Source organism: Mobula hypostoma, chromosome 4 (genome assembly GCF_963921235.1).
Source record: "Mobula hypostoma chromosome 4, sMobHyp1.1, whole genome shotgun sequence".
Taxonomy (NCBI): domain Eukaryota; kingdom Metazoa; phylum Chordata; class Chondrichthyes; order Myliobatiformes; family Myliobatidae; genus Mobula; species Mobula hypostoma.
Genome location: NC_086100.1, coordinates 42,823,657 through 42,849,133, shown reverse-complemented (window position 1 = coordinate 42,849,133; position 25,477 = coordinate 42,823,657). Strand labels below are relative to the sequence as shown.

The 25,477-nt window shown below is 42.0% G+C and overlaps 1 protein-coding gene across 2 annotated transcripts in view; it reads right to left on the bottom strand.

The window, feature by feature from the left end:
* Window positions 1-18,442, bottom strand: part of LOC134345286 (intestinal-type alkaline phosphatase 1-like) — a 72,828-nt gene extending 54,386 nt beyond the window's left edge. Inside the window, exons 1-4 of one of the 2 annotated variants that reach the window (XM_063045716.1) lie at window positions 18,306-18,420; window positions 11,428-11,526; window positions 11,007-11,123; window positions 3,039-3,154 (exon numbers count right to left, since the gene is read on the bottom strand). In XM_063045716.1, coding sequence (XP_062901786.1) covers window positions 3,039-3,152 — 114 coding nt within the window. In that variant the 5' untranslated portion in view covers window positions 3,153-3,154; window positions 11,007-11,123; window positions 11,428-11,526; window positions 18,306-18,420. Of the gene's footprint in view, window positions 1-3,038; window positions 3,155-11,006; window positions 11,124-11,427; window positions 11,527-18,305 lie in introns of both variants that reach the window. The other variant, XM_063045715.1, reaches the window with a different exon arrangement.
* Window positions 18,443-25,477: the final 7,035 nt, after the last annotated feature.

The window sequence follows — 25,477 nt, the reverse complement described above, 5'->3', positions numbered from 1 at the left end:
AATAGGTAAAAGAGGAACAGATCTCATTTAAAAAAGATGATCTGAAATTAGATGTGTAAACTAAACCAGAATATTACTTTTAAGTCAGAAGAATAAGACTATGGGTCAGAAGAATAACTTAACTGTGGTGACGGATCAGCATATAGGAGGGAGATTGAAAATCCAGCTGAGTGGTACCATAACAACAACTTAGCACTCAATGGCAACAAGACCAAGGAGATGATTATTGACCAGGATGAGGAAACCAAAGGTCCATGAGCCAGTCCTCATCAGAGGATCAGAGGAGGAGAGGGTCAGCAATTTCAAATTCTTCAGTGTTATTATTTTGGAAGACCTGTCCTGGGCCCAGCATGCAAGTGTAATTATGAAGAAAGCACGGCAGCACCTCCACTTCCTTAGGAGTTTGCAAAGATTCAGCACGACATCTAAATCCTTTGACAAACTTTTCCAATGGTGGAGAATATATTGACAGGCTGCATCACAGCTTGGTATGGAAACACTGAAGCCCTTGAATGGAAAATCCTGCAAAAAAATAACGGCTATGACCCAGTCCATCAGTGGTAAAGCCCTCCCCACCAGTGAGCACATCTACACAAAACGTTATTGCGGGAAAGCAGTATCCATCATCAGGAACCACAACCACTGAGGTCATGCTCTCTTCTCAGTGCAGCCATCAGGAAGAAGGTACAGGAGAATCAGGAGCCACACCACCAGGTACAGTTATTACCCCTCATTTGTCAGGCTCTTGAACAAAAGGGGATAACTTCACTCAACTTCACCTGCCCTATCTTTGAAATGTTCGCACAACCGATGGACTCGCTAACGAGGACTCTTCATCTCATGCTCTTAATACTTATTGCTTATTTATTTATCTTTGTATTTGCACAGCTTGTTGTCTTTTACGCATTGATTGAAAGTCCAAGTAGGTGTGGTCTTTCATTGATTCTATTATGGTTATTATATTATTATAGATTTATTGAGAATACCTGCAAGGCAATGAATCTCGGGGTTGTAAATGGTGACACATACGTACTTCGATAATAAATTTACTTTAAACTTTGAACTGTAGAAAGCGAATTACATTAGTAAGCAGTAAATGAAATCATTTACTTCAATTAAAGAAAGTTGAAGGAAGTTTCAAACAATGAAGTGAGAAGTGGACAGGAGAATACCAAAGGAAACTTTGAGGGGATGAATAACCCTTTCTCCCATTTGACCTTATATTTTTTGTATAGTTGCACAAATTGTGCAAGACAATTACAAAATTAAATACAACAAAATACAATACAATAAAAACTAATACTCTTCACATCAGTATTAGTGACAGATTACGTTGTAAAATTATTGAGGTAAAATATTCCTTCCTTTGGTTGCTCTTGTCAAACAGAGCATCAACTGAAAACTGGAAAAATACAACCTACTGTGAAACGACAATAATAAAATCAACCACGTGTGTTTCTCTATACTTCTATAGGGCATGGATCCTTAAAACCTCATTCATTACCAATGTGCTATGAGGCAAAACACACAGTAGATGCACACTTCCTTGTTTACGTTATATTTCGAAAAGCATCGATAATTGTTACCAACCTATTGGGACCAAGCTTTGGAAACATAGTCAAAGTTCAAAAGTTCAATGTTCTAAGTAAATTTGTTATCAAAAGACATATATATCATCATGCTCATCACTGACATTCATTTTCTTGTGGGGACTCACAGTAAATACAAGAAACACAATAGAGTCAAAGAAAAACCACATTGAACAGGATGGACAAATAACCAATATGCAAAAGATAACAAACTGCAAATACTCAAAGAAGAAAAAAATATAATAATAATATTAAATAAATATCAAGAACATGAGATGAAGAATATTTGAAGGTGTGCCCATAGGTTGTGGGAACAGTTAAGTGATGCAGTGAGCGAGGTTGAGTGGAATTATCTCCTCTGGTTCAAGAGACTGATGGTTGAGGGGTAATAACAGTTCCTGGTGGTGTAGGTCCTGAGGCTCCTATACGTTCTGCCATATGGCAGTAGTGAGGAGAGAGCACGACCTGGGTGGTGGGGTCCTTGATGATGGATACTGCCTTCATGCGACAATGCTTCATGTAGATGTGCTCAGTGATGGACAGGGCTATATCCACAACTTTTTGCAGGCTTTTCTGTTCAAGGGCATCAGTGTTTCCATACCAGGCCACTAGGCAACCAGTCAATATGCTCTCCAGCACATGTCTATAGAAGTTTGCCAGTTTTGGATATTGTGCCAAATCTTCAGACTCTGAAGGAGGTAAAGCTGCTAACATGCTTGCTTCATAATGGCACTCACATGCCGGGCCCAAGAGAGATCATCTGAAATGACAGCACCAAGGAATTTTAAGTTGCTGACCCTTTCCACCTCTGATCCTCTGATGAGAACTGGCTCGTGGACCTCCAGTTTCCTCCTCCTGAGGTCAATATTAGCTCCTTGGTCCTGCTGACATTGCATAAGAGTTTGAAAGTACAATGCAAATACCTAACCATGGAAAGTTTATATGCAGGCATTTACTTTTCAAAGTCAGTTTCTGACTGCCTTTAAGAAATAACAGCAAAACTAGGTCACTCTAACATTTCATAAGATCATGGCTGATCCCACCAGCTCCATTTCCCTGCCCACTTTGCCACAACCTACAACCACACATAACCATTCTCAGTCTTGAATGTATTCAGTGATTCAGCCTCCTCGTATCTCTGGAGGTAGTGAACAACTAAAACATTTCTCCTCACCTCCATGTTAAACAGATAAACACTTACTAAGCTTATCAATTGGTGCATGCAAGCTCGATTTCAACATTTAAAACAAGTTTGGACAGGTACATGGATGGTAGTGGTAAGAGGGCTATGGTCCCCGTCCAGGAAAAGGGGAGTAGGCAGTTCAAATGGTTCAGCATAGATTAGATAGGCCGAAGGGCCTCTTTCTGAGCAGTTCTTTTCTATGACTCTATGAGATTGCAGAAAAGGTAACATTTCAATAATACTACAATATATATTTTATTGTCAACCTTGGAAAGACCGAGATGTGGGAAAGATTCCATTGTTAAGACTGTCTCTTCCCCAAGTTTTCGTAGTAATTGACCTTTGAGTATTCGAGCAGCAGTCACTGTGGGTATTCCCATTCCTAAAGAAAAGTAAAGAATAAGAGTCAATTAGTTAACATACAGAAGCTGATGGCAGCACCTCACCACCTCACCGGGATTAATAAAGTATATCTATCTATTTATAAGAACTTTTGACCAAGGCAATTACACATGAGTGCAGAGCAGTCACTATATTTCCTATCTTGTTTTATCAGATTGTGAGTCACAAGCCACAGTGCAAAGGTGCTTCAACAACAAGAAATTGCCCTTATCCTCCATGACCTCATCGTTTATAGTCCAAATGTTTCTATCAGTATGATTAATACCCACTTACTTATAGTAACCGATGCAGATTTTGCCAGAAGTATACAAAACTAAGCAACCCAAGTTCTCTTGGATAACAAAGGGAGATCAGAATTGGAATCAGAATTACTCTCACTGACATGTCATAAAATTTGCTGCTTTGCAGAGTTGTAGTGATGTAGAGTCCTCCATGATAGACAATGCTTCAAACCTTATCAAATTATTTGGTTTATCTAACTATTAATGAAATGTTGCAACAAATTTTTTGAAATATTTTTGCAGTCATATGTGTATCTAGCATGTACTATTAATGGAGAGTGGACAAAATATGAGGAGAAATTTCCTGGCAGCGGTAAGATTTTCATTGTCGCCATTTCCCACCAGTTAGGTCTCCAATGCCTCAGCGGAAGCTTGATCCAAAATGGCTATGAAATACTGCATAGAACAAAGTCTACTGTAATAAACAGTATTCGGTACTGATTCCTGACCAAGACCTGCCTCACCAAAGTGTCTTGAAAGCTAAATGGGGCACAACCTAGCTTAACCAATAATCAAAATGAACATCTGTGAATATCTCTAACATTCATAATTCACATTCGTTCAAAAACTACCCAAATATGCAGTGTACCCTAATCTGTCACTATTAAAGTATTTAAAAACAATTGTAAACCATTTAAACAAAGCAATTAAATATAATTAATTTAGACAATTAAATCTAAAATGTAAATTATCTGAAATTTACCTCGCTCACTTACAGATATTCCTAACTGCTGGAAGGAAAGTTATCACTGAATCTGCAGCACAGTTGCTGGGGAACTTCAAGAAACAGGCAGTCCAATGCTAGACTTCTCAAAATACTGCCACTTAAGGTGGACAGAAGTTAAATAAAACATAGTGATGGTATGTAAATTTGCAAGATTGTTTATCGACTGTAACCAATATACTGTAGACCATAGTTACGTCATTAGGAGTTCTCCATAACTATGGTTTCCAGTGTATTGTTTGCAGTGGATGTTATTCATATTTAATACCACAATTGTACTTTAATTCAATTTTGTCTACTTCAGGTGGAAGTATTTTGACAAGTATTCTTAACAGTATCCAGTATTGATTCCTGACCAAGACTTGCCTTATCAAAGTGTCTTTGTTAAACTAACAATCACAGCAAGCTATTGCAACTCAGCTTTAATATTCTTAAACAGAAACAACAAAATAAAGATCAGTTTTGCGTGGGGACCTCCAGCTCATCCATCCTAATTTTATCAGCATTGATCAGAAGTCCCCTCATACTGTGAGAGTCAGTTTTTTTTGGTGGTGGGTGGGGTGGGGTTCTGCCATTTTTGCCAAAATGAAGCTGGAAAATATGAGAAGCAATGTGGAAATTGCATGTTTTCTGAATTTAGTGAGTGAGGCCAAGACAAAAGAAATGCCGCAAATTATTAGGTACCCATCTATCACAAAAAAACCCTCAAATTTTCCTGAGTGGGTTCCAATGTCTGCACTGATCATCCAGGTTCATCATTCTTTGAAAGTTCCCTTTCCTGAATTAGGAAAGCCAAACTCTTTGGCCCAGACGGTCCTTAACACCATAAATAGGATATAATTGAAATTGAACAGCATAAGAGAATGACATGGGAAGGCCAATCACATCCTCCCCTTCCACCTCCCGACAAAACTCTCCTGGAAGCCTTTGACAGCTTTGGCCCCATTTAAATGTATGGGGAACGATGTCAAAACAGTGGCTCTGAGAGTAGACCTCCCTGATTAAATGGTGGAAATCTCAGCAGGGGACAGGTTGGCAAAACTTTTTCTTTATTCCTTGGAATGTAGGAGAATGATAGAGATGTTTAAAATTATGAGAGGTATCGATAAGTTGAATGCTAGTGGCTTTATCCCCATGGGAGAGGAGACAAGAACTAGGGGCATAGGGAGGGTGAGTGGGGAAAGGTTTAAAAGGGAGCTGAGGCGCAACTTTTTCATGCAGCGAGTGGTGAGTATGTGAATGAGCTTCCGGTGGGGGTGGTTAAGGCAGGTACAATTGTATATTTTAAGAAGCACTTGGATAGGTAAATAGAAAGGTGGGGCTTAAAAGGATCTGGGAAATAAGGACAAGCTGTGTGAGCACTGTGATTGGCAGGGATTCTTTGGTCCAAAGGGCCTGGATCCATGCGGTATTGCTCGACGACTTCATGACTTCAAAGCTCCACTATAGCCTGTTACGTCACTGGCGTTTACGGCAGCAATGAAGGTCCTCCATTTCTGGTGGTGTTCAGGGCTTCCTTCATTCTGTCAGTGGCTTCCTCTGGGTTTCCACTACTGTCAGTCATGCAATTCCCGGGTTGAGACTCAGGTGTAGAAGGATTTCATTGATGCTTCCGTAACAATTTTCTTTTACCATTCAGGGTTGTTAGCCCTGAGCCGAACCCCTGAACCTGGAAACCTGACTGGTGGGCCACTCTTGGTCTAGCCTCCACCCTTTGACCTGTTTGGTGTAGGTGACCCGCCAAGAGCCAAAGCATAAGGCTCTGACTCCAGCCGACATAGCTCTCCAGGTCATTGAGGCACGCTGGCCTCTAAACCCCAGGACGAGGTCATGGGCCTCTTGGAGGGCTCTAAGCTCCTGTTGCACCATTAAGCTTCATGTGGAGCCCAGTAACAGAGCACAACTGGGAGACTGTTGATGGAGCTCGGCCACTTTATCTGGGATTTTCATGCCAAGCCAGAGCCCCATCACCCGCTGACAAACAGCATCTGGGTGATAAACACTAAAACATAGAACATAGAATAGTACAGCACAGTACAGGCCCTTCGGCCCACAATGTTGTGCTGACCCTCAAACCCTGCCTCCCATATAAGCCCCCACCTTAGATTCCTCCATATACCTGTCTAGTAGTCTCTTAAACTTCACTAGTGTATCTGCCTCCACCACTGACTCAGGCAGTGCATTCCACGCACCAACCACTCTCTGAGTTAAAAAACCTTCCTTTAATATCCCCCTTGAACTTCCCACCCCTCACCTTAAAGCCATGTCCTCTTGTATCGAGCAGTGCTGCCCTGGGGAAGAGGCACTGGCTATCCACTCTATCTATTCCTCTTATTATCTTGTACACCTCTATCATGTCTCCTTTCATCCTCCTTCTCTCCAAAGAGTAAAGCCCTAGCTCCCTTAATCTCTGATCAGAATGCAAAATTTCTAACCCAGGCAGCATCCTGGTAAATCTCCTCTGTACCCTTTCCAATGCTTCCACATCCTTCTTATAGTGAGGTGACTAGCACTGGACACAGTACTCCAAGTGTGGCCTAACCAGAGTTTTATAGAGCTGCATCATTACATCGCGACTCTTAAACTCTATCCCTCGACTTATGAAAGCTAACACCCCATAAGCTTTCTTAACTACCCTATCCACCTGTGAGGCAACTTTCAGGGATCTGTGGACATGTACCCTAGGATCCCTCTGTTCCTCCACACTACCAAGTATCCTGCTATTTACTTTGTACTCTGCCTTGGAGTTTGTCCTTCCAAAGTGTACCACCTCACACTTCTCCAGGTTGAACTCCATCTGCCACTTCTCAGCCCACTTCTGCATCCTATCAATGTCTCTCTGCAATCTTTGACAATCCTCTACACTATCTACAACACCACCAACCTTTGTGTCGTCTGCAAACTTGCCAACCCACCCTTCTACCCCTACATCCAGGTCGTTAATAAAAATCATGAAAAGTAGAGGTCCCAGAAGAGATCCTTGTGGGACACCACTAGTCACAATCCTCCAATCTGAATGTACTCCCTCCACCACCACCCTCTGCCTTCTGCAGGCAAGCCAATTCTGAATCCACCTGGCCAAACTTCCCTGGATCCCATGCCTTCTAACTTTCTGAATAAGCCTACCGTGTGGAACCTTGTCAAATGCCTTACTAAAATCCATATAGATCACATCCACTGCACTACCCTCACCCATATGCCTGGTCACCTCCTCAAAGAACTCTATCAGGCTTGTTAGATACGATCTGCCCTTCACAAAGCCATGCTGACTGTCCCTGATCAGACCATGATTCTCTAAATGCCTATATATCCTATCTCTAAGAATCTTTTCCAACAGCTTTCCCACCACAGACGTAAGGCTCACTGGTCTATAATTACCCGGACTATCCCTACTACCTTTTTTGAACAAGGGAACAACATTCGCCTCCCTCCAATCCTCTGGTACCATCCTGTGGACAACGAGGACATAAAGATCATAGCCAGAGGCTCAGCAATCTCTTCTCTCGCCTTGCGGAGCAGCCTGGGGAATATTCCGTCAGGCCCCGGGGATTTATCTGTCCTAATGCATTTTAACAACTTCAACACCTCCTCTCCCTTAATATCAACATGCTCCAGAACATCAACCTCACTCATATTGTCCTCACCATCATCAAGTTCCTTCTCATTGGTGAATACAGAAGAGAAGTATTCATTGAGGACCTCGCTCACTTCCACAGCCTCCAGGCACATCTTCCCACCTTTATCTCTAATCGGTCCTACCTTCACTCCTGTCATCCTTTTTTTCTTCACATAATTGAAGAGTGTCTTGGGCTTTTCCTTTACCCTACTTGCCAAGGCCTTCTCATGTCCCCTTCTTGCTCTTCTCAGCCCCTTCTTAAGCTCCTTTCTTGCTTCCCTATATTCCTCAATAGACCCATCTGATGCTTGCTTCCTAAACCTCATGTATGCTGCCTTCTTCCACCTGACTAGATTTTCCATCTCACTTGTCACCCATGGTTCCTTCACCCTACCATTCTTTATCTTCCTCACCGGGACAAATTTATCCCTTACATCCCGCAAGAGATCTCTAAACATCGACCACATGTCCATAGTACATTTCCCTGCAAAAACATCATCTCAATTCACACCCGCAAGTTCTAGCCTTATAGCCTCATAATTTGCCTTTCCCCAATTAAAAATTTTCCTGTCCTCTCTGATTCTCTCCTTTTCCATGATAATTATAAAGGCCAGGGAGCGGTGGTCACTGTCCCCCAGATGCTCACCCACTGAGAGATCTGTGACCTGACCCGGTTCATTACCTAGTACTAGATCTAGTATGGCATTCCCCCTCGTCGACCTGTCCACATACTGTGACAGGAATCTGACCTGGGCACACTTAACAAATTCTGCCCCATCTAAACCCTTGGAACTACTCAGGTGCCAATCAATATTAGGGAAGTTAAAGTCACCCATGATAACAACCTTGTTATTTTTGCACCTTTCCAAAATCTGCCTCCCAATCTGTTCCTCTGTATCTCTGCTGCTACCAGGGGGCCTATAGAATACCCCCAGTAGAGTAACTGCTCCCTTCCTGTTCCTGACTTCCACCCATATTGACTCAAAAGAGGATCCTGCTACATTACCCACCGTTTCTGTAGCTGTAATAGTATCCCTGACCAGTAATGCCACCCCTCCTCCCCTTTTTCCGCCCTCTCTATCCCTTTTAAAGCACTGAAATCCAGGAATATTGAGAATCCATTCCTGCCCTGGTGCCAGCCAAGTCTCTGTAATGGCCACTACATCATAATTCCATGTATGTATCCAAGCTCTCAGTTCATCACCTTTGTTCCTGATGCTTCTTGCATTGAGGTACACACATTTCAGCCCTTCTACCTTACTGTCTTTACACCATTTATTCTGCTTCTCTTTCCTCAAAGCCTCTCTGTATGTTAGATCTGGCTTTACTCCATGCACTTCTTTCACTGCTCTATCGCTCTGGGTCCCATCCCCCTCGCAAATTAGTTTAAACCCTCCCGAACCATGCTAGCAAACCTATCTGCGAGGATATTGCTTCCCCTCGAGTTCAGGTGCAACCCATCCAATCTGTACAGGTCCCACCTTCCCCAGAAGAGATCCCAATGATCTACAAATCTAAAACCCTGCTCCCTGCACCAACTCCTCAGCCACGCATTCAGCTGCCATCTCCTCCAATTCTTTCCATCACTGTCATGTAGCACTGGCAGCAATCCTGAGAACGTCACCCTTGAGGTCCTGTTCTTCAGCCTTCTGCCTAATTCCCAAAACTCACACTTCAGGACCTCATCCCACTTCCTGCCTATGTTGTTGGTCCCAACATGTATCACGACTTCTGGTTGCTTTCCCTTTCGTACCAGGATGTTGTGCACCCGGTCAGAGACATCCCAGATCCTGGCACCCGGGAGGCAACAAACCATGCGGGTGTCCTTCTCACGTCCACAAAGTCTCCTGTCTGCTCCCCTGACTATAGAGTCTCCAATGACGACAGCTCTCCTCTTCTCCGTCCCACCCTTCTGCACCACCGGGTCAGACTCAGTGCCGGAGGACCTGCCACCATGGCTCACACTTGGTCGGTCGTCCCCGCCAAAAGTATCCAGGATGGTAAACTTATTATTCAGGGGAATGGCTACAGGGGTGCTCTGCACTACCTGTCTGCTCACCTTCGCTTTCCCTGCTCTGACTGTCACCCAAGGACCTGCTTCCGACAGCCTAGGTGTGACTACCTCCCTGTAGCTCTCATCTATGACTGCCTCATTCTCCCTTATGAGTCGAAGGTCATCCAGCTGCTGCTCCAGATTCCTTACACGGTCTTCCAGATCGCCCAGCCATATGCACTTCTGGCAGATGTGACTCTGCGGGAGAGGGGCGTTCTCCGAAGACTGCCACATCTCACATGAGAGGCACATCACCGTCTCAGGGGACATTGTAAAAACTAACTGCGAGCTAGCTTGTCCTCCGCCTCTTCTCGTCAAAGCCTCTCGAGTCAAAGCCTCAAAGCTCCACTCCTTCACTGGCCCACTCACGTTCTGGCCGCTTTCCACAGACTAAACAGACTGAGCACAAAGCATACTGAGTTCAGAGGGCAACAAGACAAGTAGATCTGTGAGCTGTCTTTCAGATTTATTCCCTCGTTTAAATCATACCTTTTGGACTTGTGTTGATATTGCCATTACAAACCTAGTGGAGCCTGCTTATGAAAACTTGTTTCCCAGCAATAGTACACTCTCACCATTGCAGTAGCTCTCCGATCAGATAGAATGCCAATCTGATACATTACACTGACAGATTCTAGTATAAATGGAGATAAAACAACATACAAATTGACATTTTTTTGATACTCTGTCAAAATGTAAGGGCATCACATTTGTGGAGTCAAAAACAAATGTTGTCTGTTGGAGTTGGGCAAAAGATGTTTTAGTCAGGACATATGAGTATATCTTTCATTCTAACTTTCTGCATAAATTAGTTTAATGGTGCATATATTCCTCCATTGCCAATTAAACCATCATTTTCCCCTCTGGCCCTGATTCATTTTCTGGATGGTCTCTTGATAATTTCCTTTATTCTATTCAGGCATATTCTGTAATCTCAGTTTTGACAATCACACTTATTGGTTTTTAACTCATCACCATTGGAAAATAAATTGCTTTAATACCAAGATAATTCATCATGCAAGGGTTTCGTAATTACAGTATACGTAGGGTAAAACCTAGACATTCAACTAGCCTGAAGGATTAGCAGAGATGGAATACTGGGGGGAGCAGGTCTTAATGTGGAAGATGACTTAATATGAGTGAAAATGGAATACTCACCATCTCCAAGAAAGAGTATCACATTTTTAGCGTGGTGTGTCAATGGCTTCAGTTCCAAAGCAGCCTCCAAAGATTGTTTAGCCTTCTTATTCCAATAAGAAGGGCTTTCTTCTTCAGCTGTAATATTTTTTAAAAGTCTTAAATTTTCAATTATAACATGCAAGGAAACAATGAAAATAAGCACCTTATTTGTCAATGTTACATTCTTTGTTCCGTGCTCTCCTATATTTGATTGACGTTTATTTGTAAAAAGAAAAGGAAAATCATTTAGGTGCTGTGAGACAACCGGATGGAAATCCTCCAGATTTCCAGCATTTGCAGTCTCTCATGTCTCCAGGTGCAGTTTCTCAACTCAGAGTATTAATTCAAATACATTCATGTTACCACTGGATGGTCAGCATTATTGTGTATCCACAATTACCCTTGGGGCAGTGTTGATGAGCTGCCTCTTGGTAACGGTAGTTGTTTTGGTGAAGTTGTGTTCGCAGTGCTGCTGGCAGAGAGTTCTGTCACGTAGCCCCTGCAACAAAGCAAGAGGAAGTACACAGGTGTCACTGTATCACAGTCTTCTGGGTTAGGGAAATCCACCGTTACAAAATTCACAAACTACTTCCTAAAAACTTGTAATGCTAAATAAAATTCACTCTCATGAATTGATGAGGAAAGAGTAAATAAAGCAACGCATAATTTATTCTTTTTCTCACTTGAGGTTCTTGATGCAGTGCAGATGATGCACCTCTGCATTACGGAAAATGGTGATAATGGCCCACTCACTAGTAATGGAACTCCCTGTAACGCAGGAGTCACCTGTATGTTTCAAGCATCAACTTTACTCACCATATACATTTGTATTTACATATATTAGAAATTTGCTGTTGTGTGTTGGTCTGGGCATGACATGCAACAAAAATCATTCAGCAATTACGAAGAATGAAGATTATATAAACAAGCTAAGAAAGTTAGAGGTAAAAGGATGCATATCGAATAAAATGTGCATAGGTAAATAAATACCATGATGTATTTGCAAGGTAAGAAACATTATGAAAAGTGGATTAACGTGCGGTATCTAACTTGCAGAGGAAGATGTTGGAGATTTTCTATGCCCTCTGCATTCATTTTCTCTCGAGGATTCATGACTTCCTGAAAAAGCCTTAATGAGGTGTTGCAGTTCATGTCTTTATTAATACAAACTGCAGCCATGCTGCACCAGTGTTGGAAGTAGGGAATATTTAGGGTTCAGCGTTCGAGGTGGCACCAAGCTTCTTGAGTCTTTCTTGAATGCTGCTGGAACCATGTTAATCCAGACAAATGGATTCAGCCAGTTATGACTCGGATATTTACGGCAATACCATTCAGCAATAGTAATACTGCTGGCTGTCAGAATGTTGCTGTTTCACACTCCTGTTGGAGATGGCCATTGTATGGCTTTCCTCTGGCATGAATGTTGTTTGGTAGTTAATAGCCCATACTCGATTAAGCAAGATAATAAGCATGCATTATCTAAGGAGTTGCAAATGGAATTGAACTGTGTGTAATCCTCAATGGGCATCCCTCCTCCTCACCTCATGATGGTGAGAAGTGGCTGAAAGGATTGTGCCAAATGAATGTCTGTAACGTGGGGCTGTGGGGCTCTTCTCTTTGATAGTATAGTCAGTTAAATGCTGCCTTGACATCATTCTCATCTACATTTTGAAATACAGTTTTCTTGTCCCTGATGGAGCGAGGTATTGATGTGATCTAGATCTGAATGGTCCTGTTGAAACCCAAACAGGACACCATGAGTAGGTGATTGGAGTACTGTATATGCTACTAGATAACACTGTTGCTATCACCTTGTTGACTGCTGGAATAAATAGCTAGATTGTCCATCTTTTTGTAGTCTGGAAGTAATCTGGACTCATTCTCCATTTACGGTAGATGCCAATGTGCTGGAAGAGAAATGGCTTCACTAAAGCCACGGTTGTTTTTGGGACCTATCTGCGACTTCGCAGGGATGACACTGTGTTCCAAAGTCTTTGCTGTCATTTCAATCTCAGATGTTTCAAGACCATAGTCAAGGTTTGTCACAATAAGGCTAGGAAGCAAAATGGCCGACCACTTTTGTGAGAGGAGATAAGATAGAACGGTAGAGCACAGGAACAGCCCCTTCAGCTCACAATGTCTGTTCTGCACATACATGATGCCAAAATAAACTAAATCTCTGCTAATACATGATCCATATCTCCCCATTCTACATATATCTATGCTTCCGCCTAGAATTCTCTAGAACACCACTGTTGTACCTCCTTCTGTGCTGACAGCCCATTCCAGGCATATACCAGTCTCTTTTAAACTTCCCCTCCCTCACAGTAAATGTATGCCCTCCCGTATTAGACATGTCTACAATGGGTAATATATAATGTCCATCTTATTTATGTCACTCATAATTGTACGGCCTTCTATCAGGTCTCCCCTCAACTTCCACTGATCTAGAGAAAACAATCCATTTATCCAACATCTTCTCACAGTTCATACGCTCTAATCCGGGCTGCCACATCTTTCCTGTCAACCAGAATTTCACACAATACTCCAAGTGCATCCTAACCAAAGATTTACGTAGCTGCTACGTGGCAATGTAGCAGGAGGAGGCCAAATGGCTATTCACTTGGCATTCACAATTTGCTGGAGGAGCTCAGTGGGGTGAGGAGTGACTGGGGGCGGTGGGATGGAATTGTCAACCTTCAGATGCTGCTCAATTTGCTGAGCCCTGCAGCACACTGATTGCGGCTCCTTTGCCCAGAACCCGCAGCCCCTTCAACTAGGATTTCTGATTGTCAAAGTTCACAAAACTTTCAGTCAGTCATGCCTTGTCAAATCATGCAAACCAGAGTAAAAATATTAGGCACCTGATGTCTCTGAAGCATTAATGTTAAGAGTACAAAACTGTAGCATTCTGAAGTTCCCCTACTGCATTGTAAGACCTGTGAAAGGGAGAATGTTTCACTGCAGAGGGAGCTCTTACACCAACAGATTGCACAGAATTTGTCAGCAATGAGAACATAATTTATGTTCTCTACTAAACAGCACAAACAATCTTGAAATGTCATTATCAACTATTTCCATTTAACTATCAACATTACATGCTCATTAACACAAAAACCTGATGTGGCTCAAGTGTTGATTCTATCTCACACACTGTTGGCACAAAAAATCAAATTTGATTATCAAATCTATAATGATCACAACTGTGTGCTCAAGCTCAAAGGCTGCTTATTGGTTCAGTGATATTGAGCATAAACTTCCCTTCAATCCCCAGGCAATGCTGATTTGGTACTTTACAGTCCATTTGTCCATTATCTCCTCACAGAATCACTTTATTGCCAGAATGTTTGAAGGAAGGGAGTGTGAATGGATCTGAATACATGTGGGTTCCTCATGGTATCCAGTGGAGTAACATGAAGTTTTATCCATCAGATGCTGTCTGCCCCATGGAAAAAGGCTCGGATAATGATACTCATGGGGCCAATTTTAGGGAATGTCACTTTCAAGTGAACATATATTTTTTTCAAAAGAATATGTATATGAACAGCAACACACATAAAAATTGCTGATAAACGCAGCAGGCCAGGCAGCATCTATAGGAGGAGGTACAGTCAATGTTTTGGGCTGAGACCCTCCGTCAAGACAAACTGAAAGAAGAGATAGTAAGAGATTCTCTATCTCTTCTATCTCTTCTTTCAGTTCGTCCTGACGAAGGGTCTCGGCCCGAAACATCGACTATACCTCTTCCTATAGATGCTGCCTGGCCTGCTGCGTTCACCAGCAACTTTTATGTGTGTTGCTTGAAATTCCAGCATCTGCAGATTTCCTCGTGTTTGCATGTATATAAGCATATGTTTCCAAAAAAAAAATGAAATAATCTTTGAGCTTTATCAAATTGCAGTTGACTCCACTCACTTGGCAGTCACTTATTCAACAAATTGCCATCAGAGAGCCTCTAAAAGTCCACCACCACCAGGGCTACACATTGTCTCCAAAGCTTCTTTCCTGTAGCTATCCAGCTTCTGAACAAAACTCACTCAGGTGTAAAACACTAACTGTCCCTGAACAACTTCTGTTAAATGTTCTTTCCTGCTCTCCTTGTTCTGTTAATAATTACTGAGTCTGTTCATATCTTCACATTTATTTAAGTTTGGTTATTGACATTTGTGCATGTGGTCATTTTGCTGATTGCTCATGGCTGTTTGCACTATTGTCTTGTAAACTGTTGGTTCCTCTTGTGTCGTCTGTTATGGTATTGTCCTGTGTTTTATGCTTGGCACCAAACCATGATCAATTCTGGTATATTTCACATACTGGCAATGAAGTGATTCTGATAACATAGCTATTTACATGTGCAATTTTACTTGTTTTGATCTTTGTTAAAATATATACAACCTCCTTTAACAAGTTTTGATGTCTTTTAATTTCAGTATCTCAACTTAATCACTAGCAAATACACAGACTGAATCTGTGCAATTGTTCTGGTAAAATGTTTATTTTCTACTCCAACTGCGTCCTAATTTAATAATATTCCCAGTATGCTGAAGTTCTGTCATAACAGCCAAAAGCAGCACAAGCCTTTCCAAATTGTTACCATCTGTTGGTGATGGGACATCAGCCTGAGTGTTTGCATAGTATAGTTATCTGTCAGCAAATGGTGATCTTGCATATTGTAGAGGCTAAGCTGCAGCCATAAATTTCACAGAAAGAGGGACCATTTACTAACAGCTTTAAACAGATTTGTCTTAGTGGATTGGAACTGCAAAGATCATCCAACATCTGGTCCTGATCATGATGGATTCTTAATACAAAGTGAACCAAATAAGATTCACAAATGATAAGTAATGCTTTCCTGTGAAAATAAGCATAATCTGGGAACAAATGATTGATAATAGTGAAAACCCAGACAATATCTTCCCCACATTTAGCTGGAGAAAATTCGTATTGAATATCTCTGACAGTTCTGACAGCTTGGAGCAGGGCATTCATGAGGCTTTGTGAAAGGATCTTATATCATTTTCACATAATAGCTGAAGGGCCGAAGAAGGCAGCCTTGATATTCAATCACATAGCGCTATCTTATATTTCAACTCTACACAATTGAAAATGTGACTTTCCAAGAGTAAAATGTTTCCAGGTCCATGTGGAAATTTAACCAGATATACTTCCCAATCATGAATCAGGATCTAACATAATATTAACTTTGCCTCCAACTTTCACCCTGGCCTCAAGTTTACCTGGTCCATTTCCGACACCTCCCTCCCTTTTCTAGATCTTTCTGTCTCTATCTCTGGAGACAGCTTATCTACTGATGTCTACTATAAGCCTACTGACTCTCACAGCTATCTGGACTATTCCTCTTCTCACTCTGTCTCTTGCAAAAATGCCATGCTCTTCTCGCAATTCCTCCGTCTCCGCCGCATCTGCTCTCAGGATGAGGCTTTTCATTCCAGGACGAAGGAGATGCCTCTTTTTTTAAAGGAAGGGGCTTCCCTTCCTCCACCATCAACTCTGCTCTCAAACGCATCTCCCCCATTTCATGCACATCTGCTCTCACCCCAGCCTCCTGCCACCCCACTAGGAATAGGGTTCCCCTTGTCCTCACCCACCACCCCACCAGCCTCCGGGGCCCAACATATAATTCTCCGTAACTTCCGCCACCTCCAACGGGATCCCACAACTAAGCACATCTTTCCCTCCCCCCTCTCACTATACCCCTTGCCCATCCTCTGGGCTTCCCCCTCCCCCTTTTCTTTCTCCTTAGGCTTCCTGTCCCATGATCCTCTCATATCCCTTTTGCCAATCACCTGTCCAGCTCTTGGCTCCATCTCTCCCCATCTCTCCCCCTCCTGTCTTCTCCTATCATTTTGGATTTCCCCCTCCCCCTCCCACTTTCAAATCTCTTACTAGATCTTCTTTCAGTTAGTCCTGACGAAGGGTCTCAGCCTGAAACGTTGACTGAACCTCTTCCTAGAGATGCTGCCTGGCCTGCTGCATTCACCAGCAACTTTTATGTGTGTTGCTTGAAATTCCAGCATCTGCAGATTTCCTCGTGTTTGCGTATAATATTAATGCCAAGTTAGTATCAGATGAAATCACTTCACTAAAAGGACTGACACCAACTTTGTAAATTGTCTACATCACCTTGGGAACCTACTATCATTCCCTTAAAGAGTGCTTTTCTTGTGTAATGTCAGACTTGGATGCCACCAAGTCCCAAGTCTGCCGTGTTTCTTCCAGTCCCAAATTATATTAAGTACATCCACCCCTGACATACAATACCAACCAACCTCATCCCCTGCTTCGGATCAGTTTACCATTTTTTTTTCCCCGAATGCCAACTCAACCAACAAATCCAGAAGCCAGGGAAGGGATCCAACTCTTAGATCATTCTCCCACCACCTCAGCTCACAGAACTGGTCTTCCTTCTGATTACCCTGCATTGCACAAAGCAACATTATTGTGGCAGCTCCGTAGCACCTGCAAGTCCTGAAGCAGAGGATCACGAGCGAAATGGTTAGTCGTGTGCATCACACAATCATATCACCTGCTTGCACGCGAACATTACCATTATAGGCTGGTTTTGGAAAATTGTTTCTCAAAACACAAAATATAATTTGGATCTGATACACTGACAAGACTTCTAATGTTACATGAAATTTGTAAACCATCAGAACTGACTTCAGTACTAAGATGATGAAAATGAAATTCAAAGTCATTAGGGTCTGACTATTCACGAGGAAAGATCAGTTTTCCTGAGAGTGCCTAATGAGGTTGGCACCCAAGACAATGTGAATAATTTACCGGGCCACTGAGGTGCTGATCTATACTCAATCTCCTACATACATGCACCTTGTTGAATGAAGTATATTACTTTAACTGTAGCTATTGGTTGCTGCACTGGACAAACTCCTTCTTGCTGCTTTTAAAATTTATGTTCATAAATAGGTACCGTGCAAGCTAGAAGGTCAACTGAAAACTTAAAAGTCAAAATGCACTTGACATTCAATTGAAGTTGAGCACAGATTCTGGACTTATAACCTGGTTTTAGTGTCATGAACACAGGGGAAACTATCTTGCCTTGACATTAGGTTGGATCCTTTTCGTAAGAGCAGCCTCTTTACCATTACCTTGTGTGACTGTAACTTTACAATCGGTATAAGCTAACAGGTTAAAAAGTGATAAAAATGTACACTTCTGTCAAAAATAAAATGAAAACAAACAGCATTCTTGATAAGCAACAGAGAAATCTGCTTTTGAAGACGACTTTTTCCTTACCTGGGATAACACTGCTGGTTCCATACACTGTGACAGATAATATCGCAGCACACAGAAGAAAGCTGTAAGTCGTCATCTTGCTACAAAAATAATTAACTTTCTTTTCAAGGAGAGTTATTTATGTACTTGCAGATTTTCAAAATGCTCAACTTTGGACTTAACTTTGTACCAAGGGAAAGGATATACTGTGTATTGCACAAGAGATAAAAAGAAAATATCAAATTAATTTATAACATAATGACACACTATAAATTGATATATTTAATGCTGCTCATTGTTGTAGGACATCGACAAACAAACATGTTTGTGGAAGTTTGTGTGTGATGCAAAGCTGGGAAGGCTGGTACAGTATTTGACTGCAAAGTACAGGTAGGGTGGCTGAACGGGTGGACAAGTGCAGATCACCTCCAATAAGAAGTGAGCAGAAAGCAGAAACAGATGATATAGCACATTCCTAAAGTGTGTGCAGGAAAACTGTGGTGTGCATGGACATCAGTCCTTGTTAACAACAGGGCACATTGAGGGAATGCACATGTGATCCTGGAATTCATAAATCAAAGCAGACTGTAAAAGAAGGCATGTTGAATCTATACACTGCTGAGGGACAAATGGAAGATTGCACCCAATTCTGAAAACCACACTTTAGGGAGGATGGCTTCTTGTTCTGCTCTAACAGATCATAGACTCCATCTTGCTTAAATGGCAATGAGTGAGATGGTGCATTTCCTGCATTTTCATTTCAGGCTGTTAGGATGGTCAATCTATCATTTGAGGAAATGCAAGATCATAATACCATAAGATATAGGAACAGAATTAGGCCATTTGGCCCATCGAGTCTGCTCTGCCTTTTCGTCATGGCTGTTCCAATTATCCTCTCAGCCCCAATCTCCAGCTTTCTCTCTGTATCCCTTCATGTCCCGACCAATCAAGAATCTATCAACCTCTGCCTTAAATGTACATAAAGACTTGGCTTCCAGTGGCCTGTGGAAGGCATTCCACAGATTCACCACTCTCTGATTAACGAAATTCCTCCTCATCTCCGTCCTAAAATGATGCCCCTCTATTCTGAGGCTGTGATCTCTGGTCTTAGACTCTCCCACCATAGAAAACATCCTCTCCACATGCACTCTATCAAGGCCTACACCATTCGAGAGGTTTCAATGAGGTTACCCCTCATTCTTCTGGATTCTAGAGCAGGGGTCCCCAACCTTTTTTGTACCGCGGACTGGTTTATTATTGACGACATTCTTGCGGACCGGCTGACCGGGGTGGGGGGTGGTAGGTAGGGTTGCCAACGGACAAGAGTAGCAGTCAAATACGTTGTATTTACCCCGAGAAAGACTATCACAACCATGGAGCCTTGTGCAGGCACCTGTGTGCGCATGCATGTACGTGCCGATTTTTTTCTACAAATTGTTTTTGGCGACTGTGTTCAGGGAAACTACACTGTACATACATTATTTCTACTTTATATAGGCTGTGTATTTATCATATCATTCCTGCTTTTACTATAGGTTAGTGTTATTTTAGGTTTTATGTGTTATTTGGTATGGTTTGGTAGGTTATTTTCTGGGTCTGGGAACGCTCAAAAATTTTTCCCATATAAATTCATGGTAATTGCTTCTTCACTTTACGCCATTTCGGCACGAAAGGTTTCATGGGAACGCTCTACCTTAGCGGGGGAAATACCGGACAAAGGCTGTCCCGTATGGGAGAAACTAAATAGATTAGGTTAGATTATGAGGACACGCAGTCCTCTTTTATTGTCATTTAGTGATGCATGCATTAAGAATGATACAATTTGTTCCTCCAGAATGACATCACAGAAACACAAGACAAACCAAGACTAAAAAAACTGACAAAACCTTCATAATTATAACATATAGTTACAAGAGTGCAAGCACTACCGTAATTTGATAGAAGAACAGACAATGGGCATGGTAAAAAAAAATCTCAAAGTCTCTCGAAAGTCCCATCATCTCACGCAGACAGTAGAAGGGAGAAACTCTCCCTGCCATGAGCTTCCAGCGCTGCAAACTTGCCGATGCAGCATCCTGGAAACACCTGACCACAATCCGACTCCAATTCTGTCCGAAAACTTCGAGCCTCCGACCAGCTCTCCGACACCGAGCACCAAGCACCATCTCTGCCGAGCACTTCGACCCTGGCCCCGGCAATAGGCAATAGGTAAGGCCGAGGATTTGGGGCCTTCCCCTCCAGAGATTCTCAATCGCACAGTAGCAGCGGCAGTGAAGCAGGCATTTCAGAAGTTTCTCCAGATGTTCCTCTGTGCTTCTCACAGCTGTCTCCATCAAATCAGGATTGTGCACGGCATCCTACTTCACAAATACGATATCAATTTGGAGCGGCTGCGCGCCCTGCGTCGCGCCGCCATCTTCTCCTCCCCCGTATATTTAGCCCAATATATGGGATGTCCCGGCAAATACGGGACAGCTGGCAACACTGGGGGGGGGGCGGTGTTAATCATGACCGGAATATAGGTGGTAAGTCAACTATAAGTCACTTATAAGTGGCTAATACACTCAATTTCGTTTCTAAAAGTGTTTATCTAATGAATTTAATATTAAATATTTAATTTAATATTAAACACTCAGCACATATTTTCTTCGCATGAATAATATGATAAAGCAATTATGTCCCTTATGTCAATAGCATCATAACATTTTAAGTAACATTTGGATATTAAACACACAGCACATATTTTCCCCGTATGAACATATAAAATCATTGCTCCACACCAATATCGCTGAATCAGTGGGAGCCCTGGGCTTGTTTCCCTGCAACAACAAGGTCCTATTGAGGGGTGATGGGAGACAGCGATACTCAAAGGGGGTTCCTTATGTCCAATGTATTCCGCAACTTAGTTTTCGTTGCATTCATTGCAGAAAAGCACGCTTTGCAGAGATATGATGTTGGAAATGGAAGCAACGTTTTCAGTGCTTCCATGGCTATCTCAGCATATTTAGCCTTGACTTTGATCCAGAATGCCGGCAGAGATGTTATGTCAAACATACTTTTCAGCCCGCCGTCATTTGTAAGCTCGAGGAGTTGATCTTCCCGCGCTGACATGGATGACCTCGCGTGCGTTCAGATTCAACAGTGGGTGGAGGGAATGAGATAAGGTGCACCTGACCCATATCGCCAAATCATATCGTTTCCTCGCGGCCCAGTAATGCATGCTTTGTGGTTCAGTGGTTGGGGACTGCTGTTCTAGAGAATATAGGCCCAAACCCATCAAATGCTCTTCATATGACAAGCTATTCAATCCTGGAATCATTTTCATGAACCTCCTTTGAATCCTCTTCTGTTTCAGCACATCCTTTCTAAGATAAGGGGCCCAAACCTGCTCACAATTCTCCAAGTGAGGCCTCACCAGTGCTTTCTTAGGTCTCAGCATTATATCCTTGCTGTTATATTCTAGCCCTCTTGAAATGAATGCTAACATCGCATTTACCTTCCTTACCACAGACTCAACTTGCAAATTAATCATTAGGGAATCCTACACAAGAACTCCCAAGTCCCTTTGCATCTCAGTTTTTTGCATTTTTTCTCCATTTAGGAAATAGTCATCCCTTTCATTTCTTATACCAATGTGCATGGCCATACACTTCCCAACACTGTATTCCATCTGCCAATTATTTGCCCATTCTCCTAATCTGTCAAAGTCCTTCTGTTGTCTCTCTACTTCCTCAAAACTACCCACCCTGCCATCTATCTTCATATCGTCTGCAAAGTTTGCAATAAAGCCATCAATTCTATCATCCAAATCATTGATATATAACATAAAAAGAATTGGGCTCAACACAATCCCCTCAAAATCACAAGTCACTGACAGCCAGACAGAAAAGTTTCCCTTTATTCCTACACTTTGCCTCCTGCCAGTCAGCCACTGCTTTATCCATATTAGAATCTTTCCCATAATACTATGGGCTCATAACTTGTTATGCAGCCTCATGTGTGGTACCTTGCCAAAGGCTTTCTGAAGACCCATATACACAACATCAATCAATTCTCCTTTGTCTATCCTGCTTCATACTTCTTCAAAGAACTCCAACAGATTTGTTAGGAAAGACTTTTCCTTGAGGAAACCCTGCTATCTACTGTCTATTTTATCATGTGCCTCCAAGTACGCTGAGACCTCATCCTTAATAATCAACTCCAACATCTTCCCAACCACTAAGGTCAGACTAACTGGTCTATAGTTTCCTTTCTTCAGTCTCTCTCCCCTCTTGAAGAGTAGAGTGATATTTGCAATTTTCCAGTCTACCAGAATCATTCCAGAATTTAGTGATTTTTGAAAGATCATTACTAATGCCTCCACAATCTTTTCAGCCACCTCTTTCAGAACTCTGGGTTGTACACCATCTGGTCCAGGAGACTTATCTACCTTCAGATTTTTCAGTTTCTCAAGAACTCACTAATTCTAGTAACTTCAGACACTTCATAACCCCTGACACCTGGAACTTCCACCATACTGCTAGTGTTGTCCACAATGAAGACTGATGCAAAACACTTATTCAGTTCATCCACTATTTCATTGTCCCCCATTACTACCTCTCCAGCATTGTTTTCCACTGGATCAATAACCATTCACACCTCTCTTTTACACTTTATGTATCTGAAGAAACTTCTGATATCCTCTTTAATATTATTGGCTAGCTTACATTTTATATTCCATATTTACCTTCCAAGACCTTTTTGGTTGCTTTCTGTTGGTTTTAAAAGGCTCTCCTCTAATCCTCTAATTTCCCACTAATCTTTGCTCTATTATATGCCCTCTCTTTGGTTTTTATATTGGCTTTGACTTTGCTTGTTCGCCATGGCTGTGTCATCTTTCCTTTAGAATACCTCTTCCTCTTTGGGATGTATATATTCTGTTCCTTCTGAATTGCTTCCAGAAACTCCAGCCTTTGCTGCTCTGCCATCATCCCAGCCAGTGTTCTTTTCCATTCAATTCTGGCCAACTCCGCTCTCATGACTCTGTAATTTCCTTCACTCCACTGTAACACTGATCAAGGCAACTGAATCTCTTCTCTCAGCAGCATGCAGAAGTTTGGGCACCCCGGTCAAAATTTCTGTTACTGTGAATAGCTAAGCGAGTAAAAGATGGACTGATTTCCAAAAGGCATAAAGTTAAAGATAACACACTTCTTTAATATTTTAAGCAAGAAAACTTTTTTATTTCCATCTTTTAGAGTTTCAAAATAACAAAAAAGAAAAAGGGCCTGAAGCAAAAGTTTGGGCACCCTGCATGGCAGTACTTAGTAACACCCCCTTTGGCAAGTATCACAGCTTGTAAACCCTTTTTGTAGCCAGCTAAGAGTCTTTCAATTCTTGTTTGGGGATTTTTGCCTATTCTTCCTTGCAAAAGGCTTCTAGTTCTGTGAGATTCTTGGGCCATATTCCATGCACTGCTCTTTTGAGGTCTATCCACAGATTCTCGATGATGTTTAGGTCAGGGGACTGTGAGGGCCATGGCAAAACCTTCAGTTTCTGCCTCTTGAGGTAGTCCATTGTGGATTTTGAAATGTGTTTAGGATCATTATCCTGTTGTAGAAGCCATCCTCTTTTCGTCTTCAGCTTTTTTACAGATGGTGTGATGTTTGCTTCCAGAATTTGCTGGTATTTAAATGAATTCATTCTTCCATCTACCAGTAGATGTTCCCCGTGCCACTGGCTGCAACACAAGCCCAAAGCATGATCGATCCACGTGCCCCCCCCCGCTTAACAGTGGAAGAGGGGTTCTTTAATGAAATTCTGCACCCTTTTTTCTCCAAACATACCTTTGCTCATTGCGGCCAAAAAGTTCTATTCAAAAGGCTCAAAGGAATATCTAAACAAGCTTGATGCATTTTGGAAACAAGTCCTGTGGACTGATGAAGTTAAAATAGAACTTTTTGGCTTCAATGAGCAAAGGTATGTTTGGAGAAAAAAGGGTGCAGAATTTCATGAAAAAAACACCTCTCCAACTGTTAAGCATGGGGGTGGATCAATCATGCTTTGGGCTTGTGTTGCAGCCAGTGGCACGGGGAACATTTACTGGTAGAGGGAAGAATGAATTCAATTAAATACCAGCAAATTCTGGAAGCAAACATCACACCACCTGTAAAAAAGCCGAAGATGAAAAGAGGATGGCTTCTACAACAGGATGATGATCCTAAACACACCTCAAAATCCACAATGGACTACCTCAAGAGGCGCAAGCTGAAGGTTTTGCCATGGCCTTCACAGTCCTCTGACCGAAACATCATCGAAAATCTGTGGCTAGACCTCAAAAGAGCAGTTCATGCAAGATGGCCCAAGAATCTCACAGAACTAGAAGCTTTTTGCAAGGAAGAATGGGCGAAAATCCCCCAAACAAGAATTGAAAGACTCTTAGTTGGCTTCAAAAAGCGTTTACAAGCTGTGATACTTGTCAAAGGGGGTGTTACTAAGTACTGACCATGCAGGGTGCCCAACTTTTGCTTCAGGGCCTTTTTCTTTTTTGTTATTTTGAAACTCTAAAAGATGGAAATAAAAAAGTTTTCTTGCTTAAAATGTTAAAGAAATGCGTCATCTTTAACTTTATGCCTTTTGGAAATCAGTTCATCTTTTACTCGCTTAGCTATTCACAGTAACAGAAATTTTGACTGGGGTGCCCAAACTTTTGCATGCCACTGTATAGTTCTTACAGGGGCTCAAATGGAGGATTAAGTAAGGGTATTTCCTTTAAGGAGAACTAGAAGTCACATATACAAACATGACTAGTCCAGGAATTCTCTACCTTGGAGACAATAAAGACTCAGTCAAGCCAGATGTTGAGAGATTTCTTGATGTTAAAGGAATTAAGGGTAGGATCAGACAATGGTGTTGAGGTATGTAATACCTATGACCCTATTGAATGGAGGAATGGGAGTTAGGGGCTGAATAGTCAACTCATTTTATCTTTTGTTAATTAAATATTGTTTCCCACTTACCTTTCTATCATCACTGAAACTTGATACTCAGTGCTTTCATCTGCCATTGTTCCATCTCCAGTTGCCTAACCAGATCTTAAAGGTACAGCTGGGAGAGTGGGCCCTGATGAAGTGTCTCAGCCTGAAACGTTGACTGTTTACTCTTTTCCATAGATATTGCCTGGCCTGCTGAGTTCCTCCAGCATTTTGTGTGTG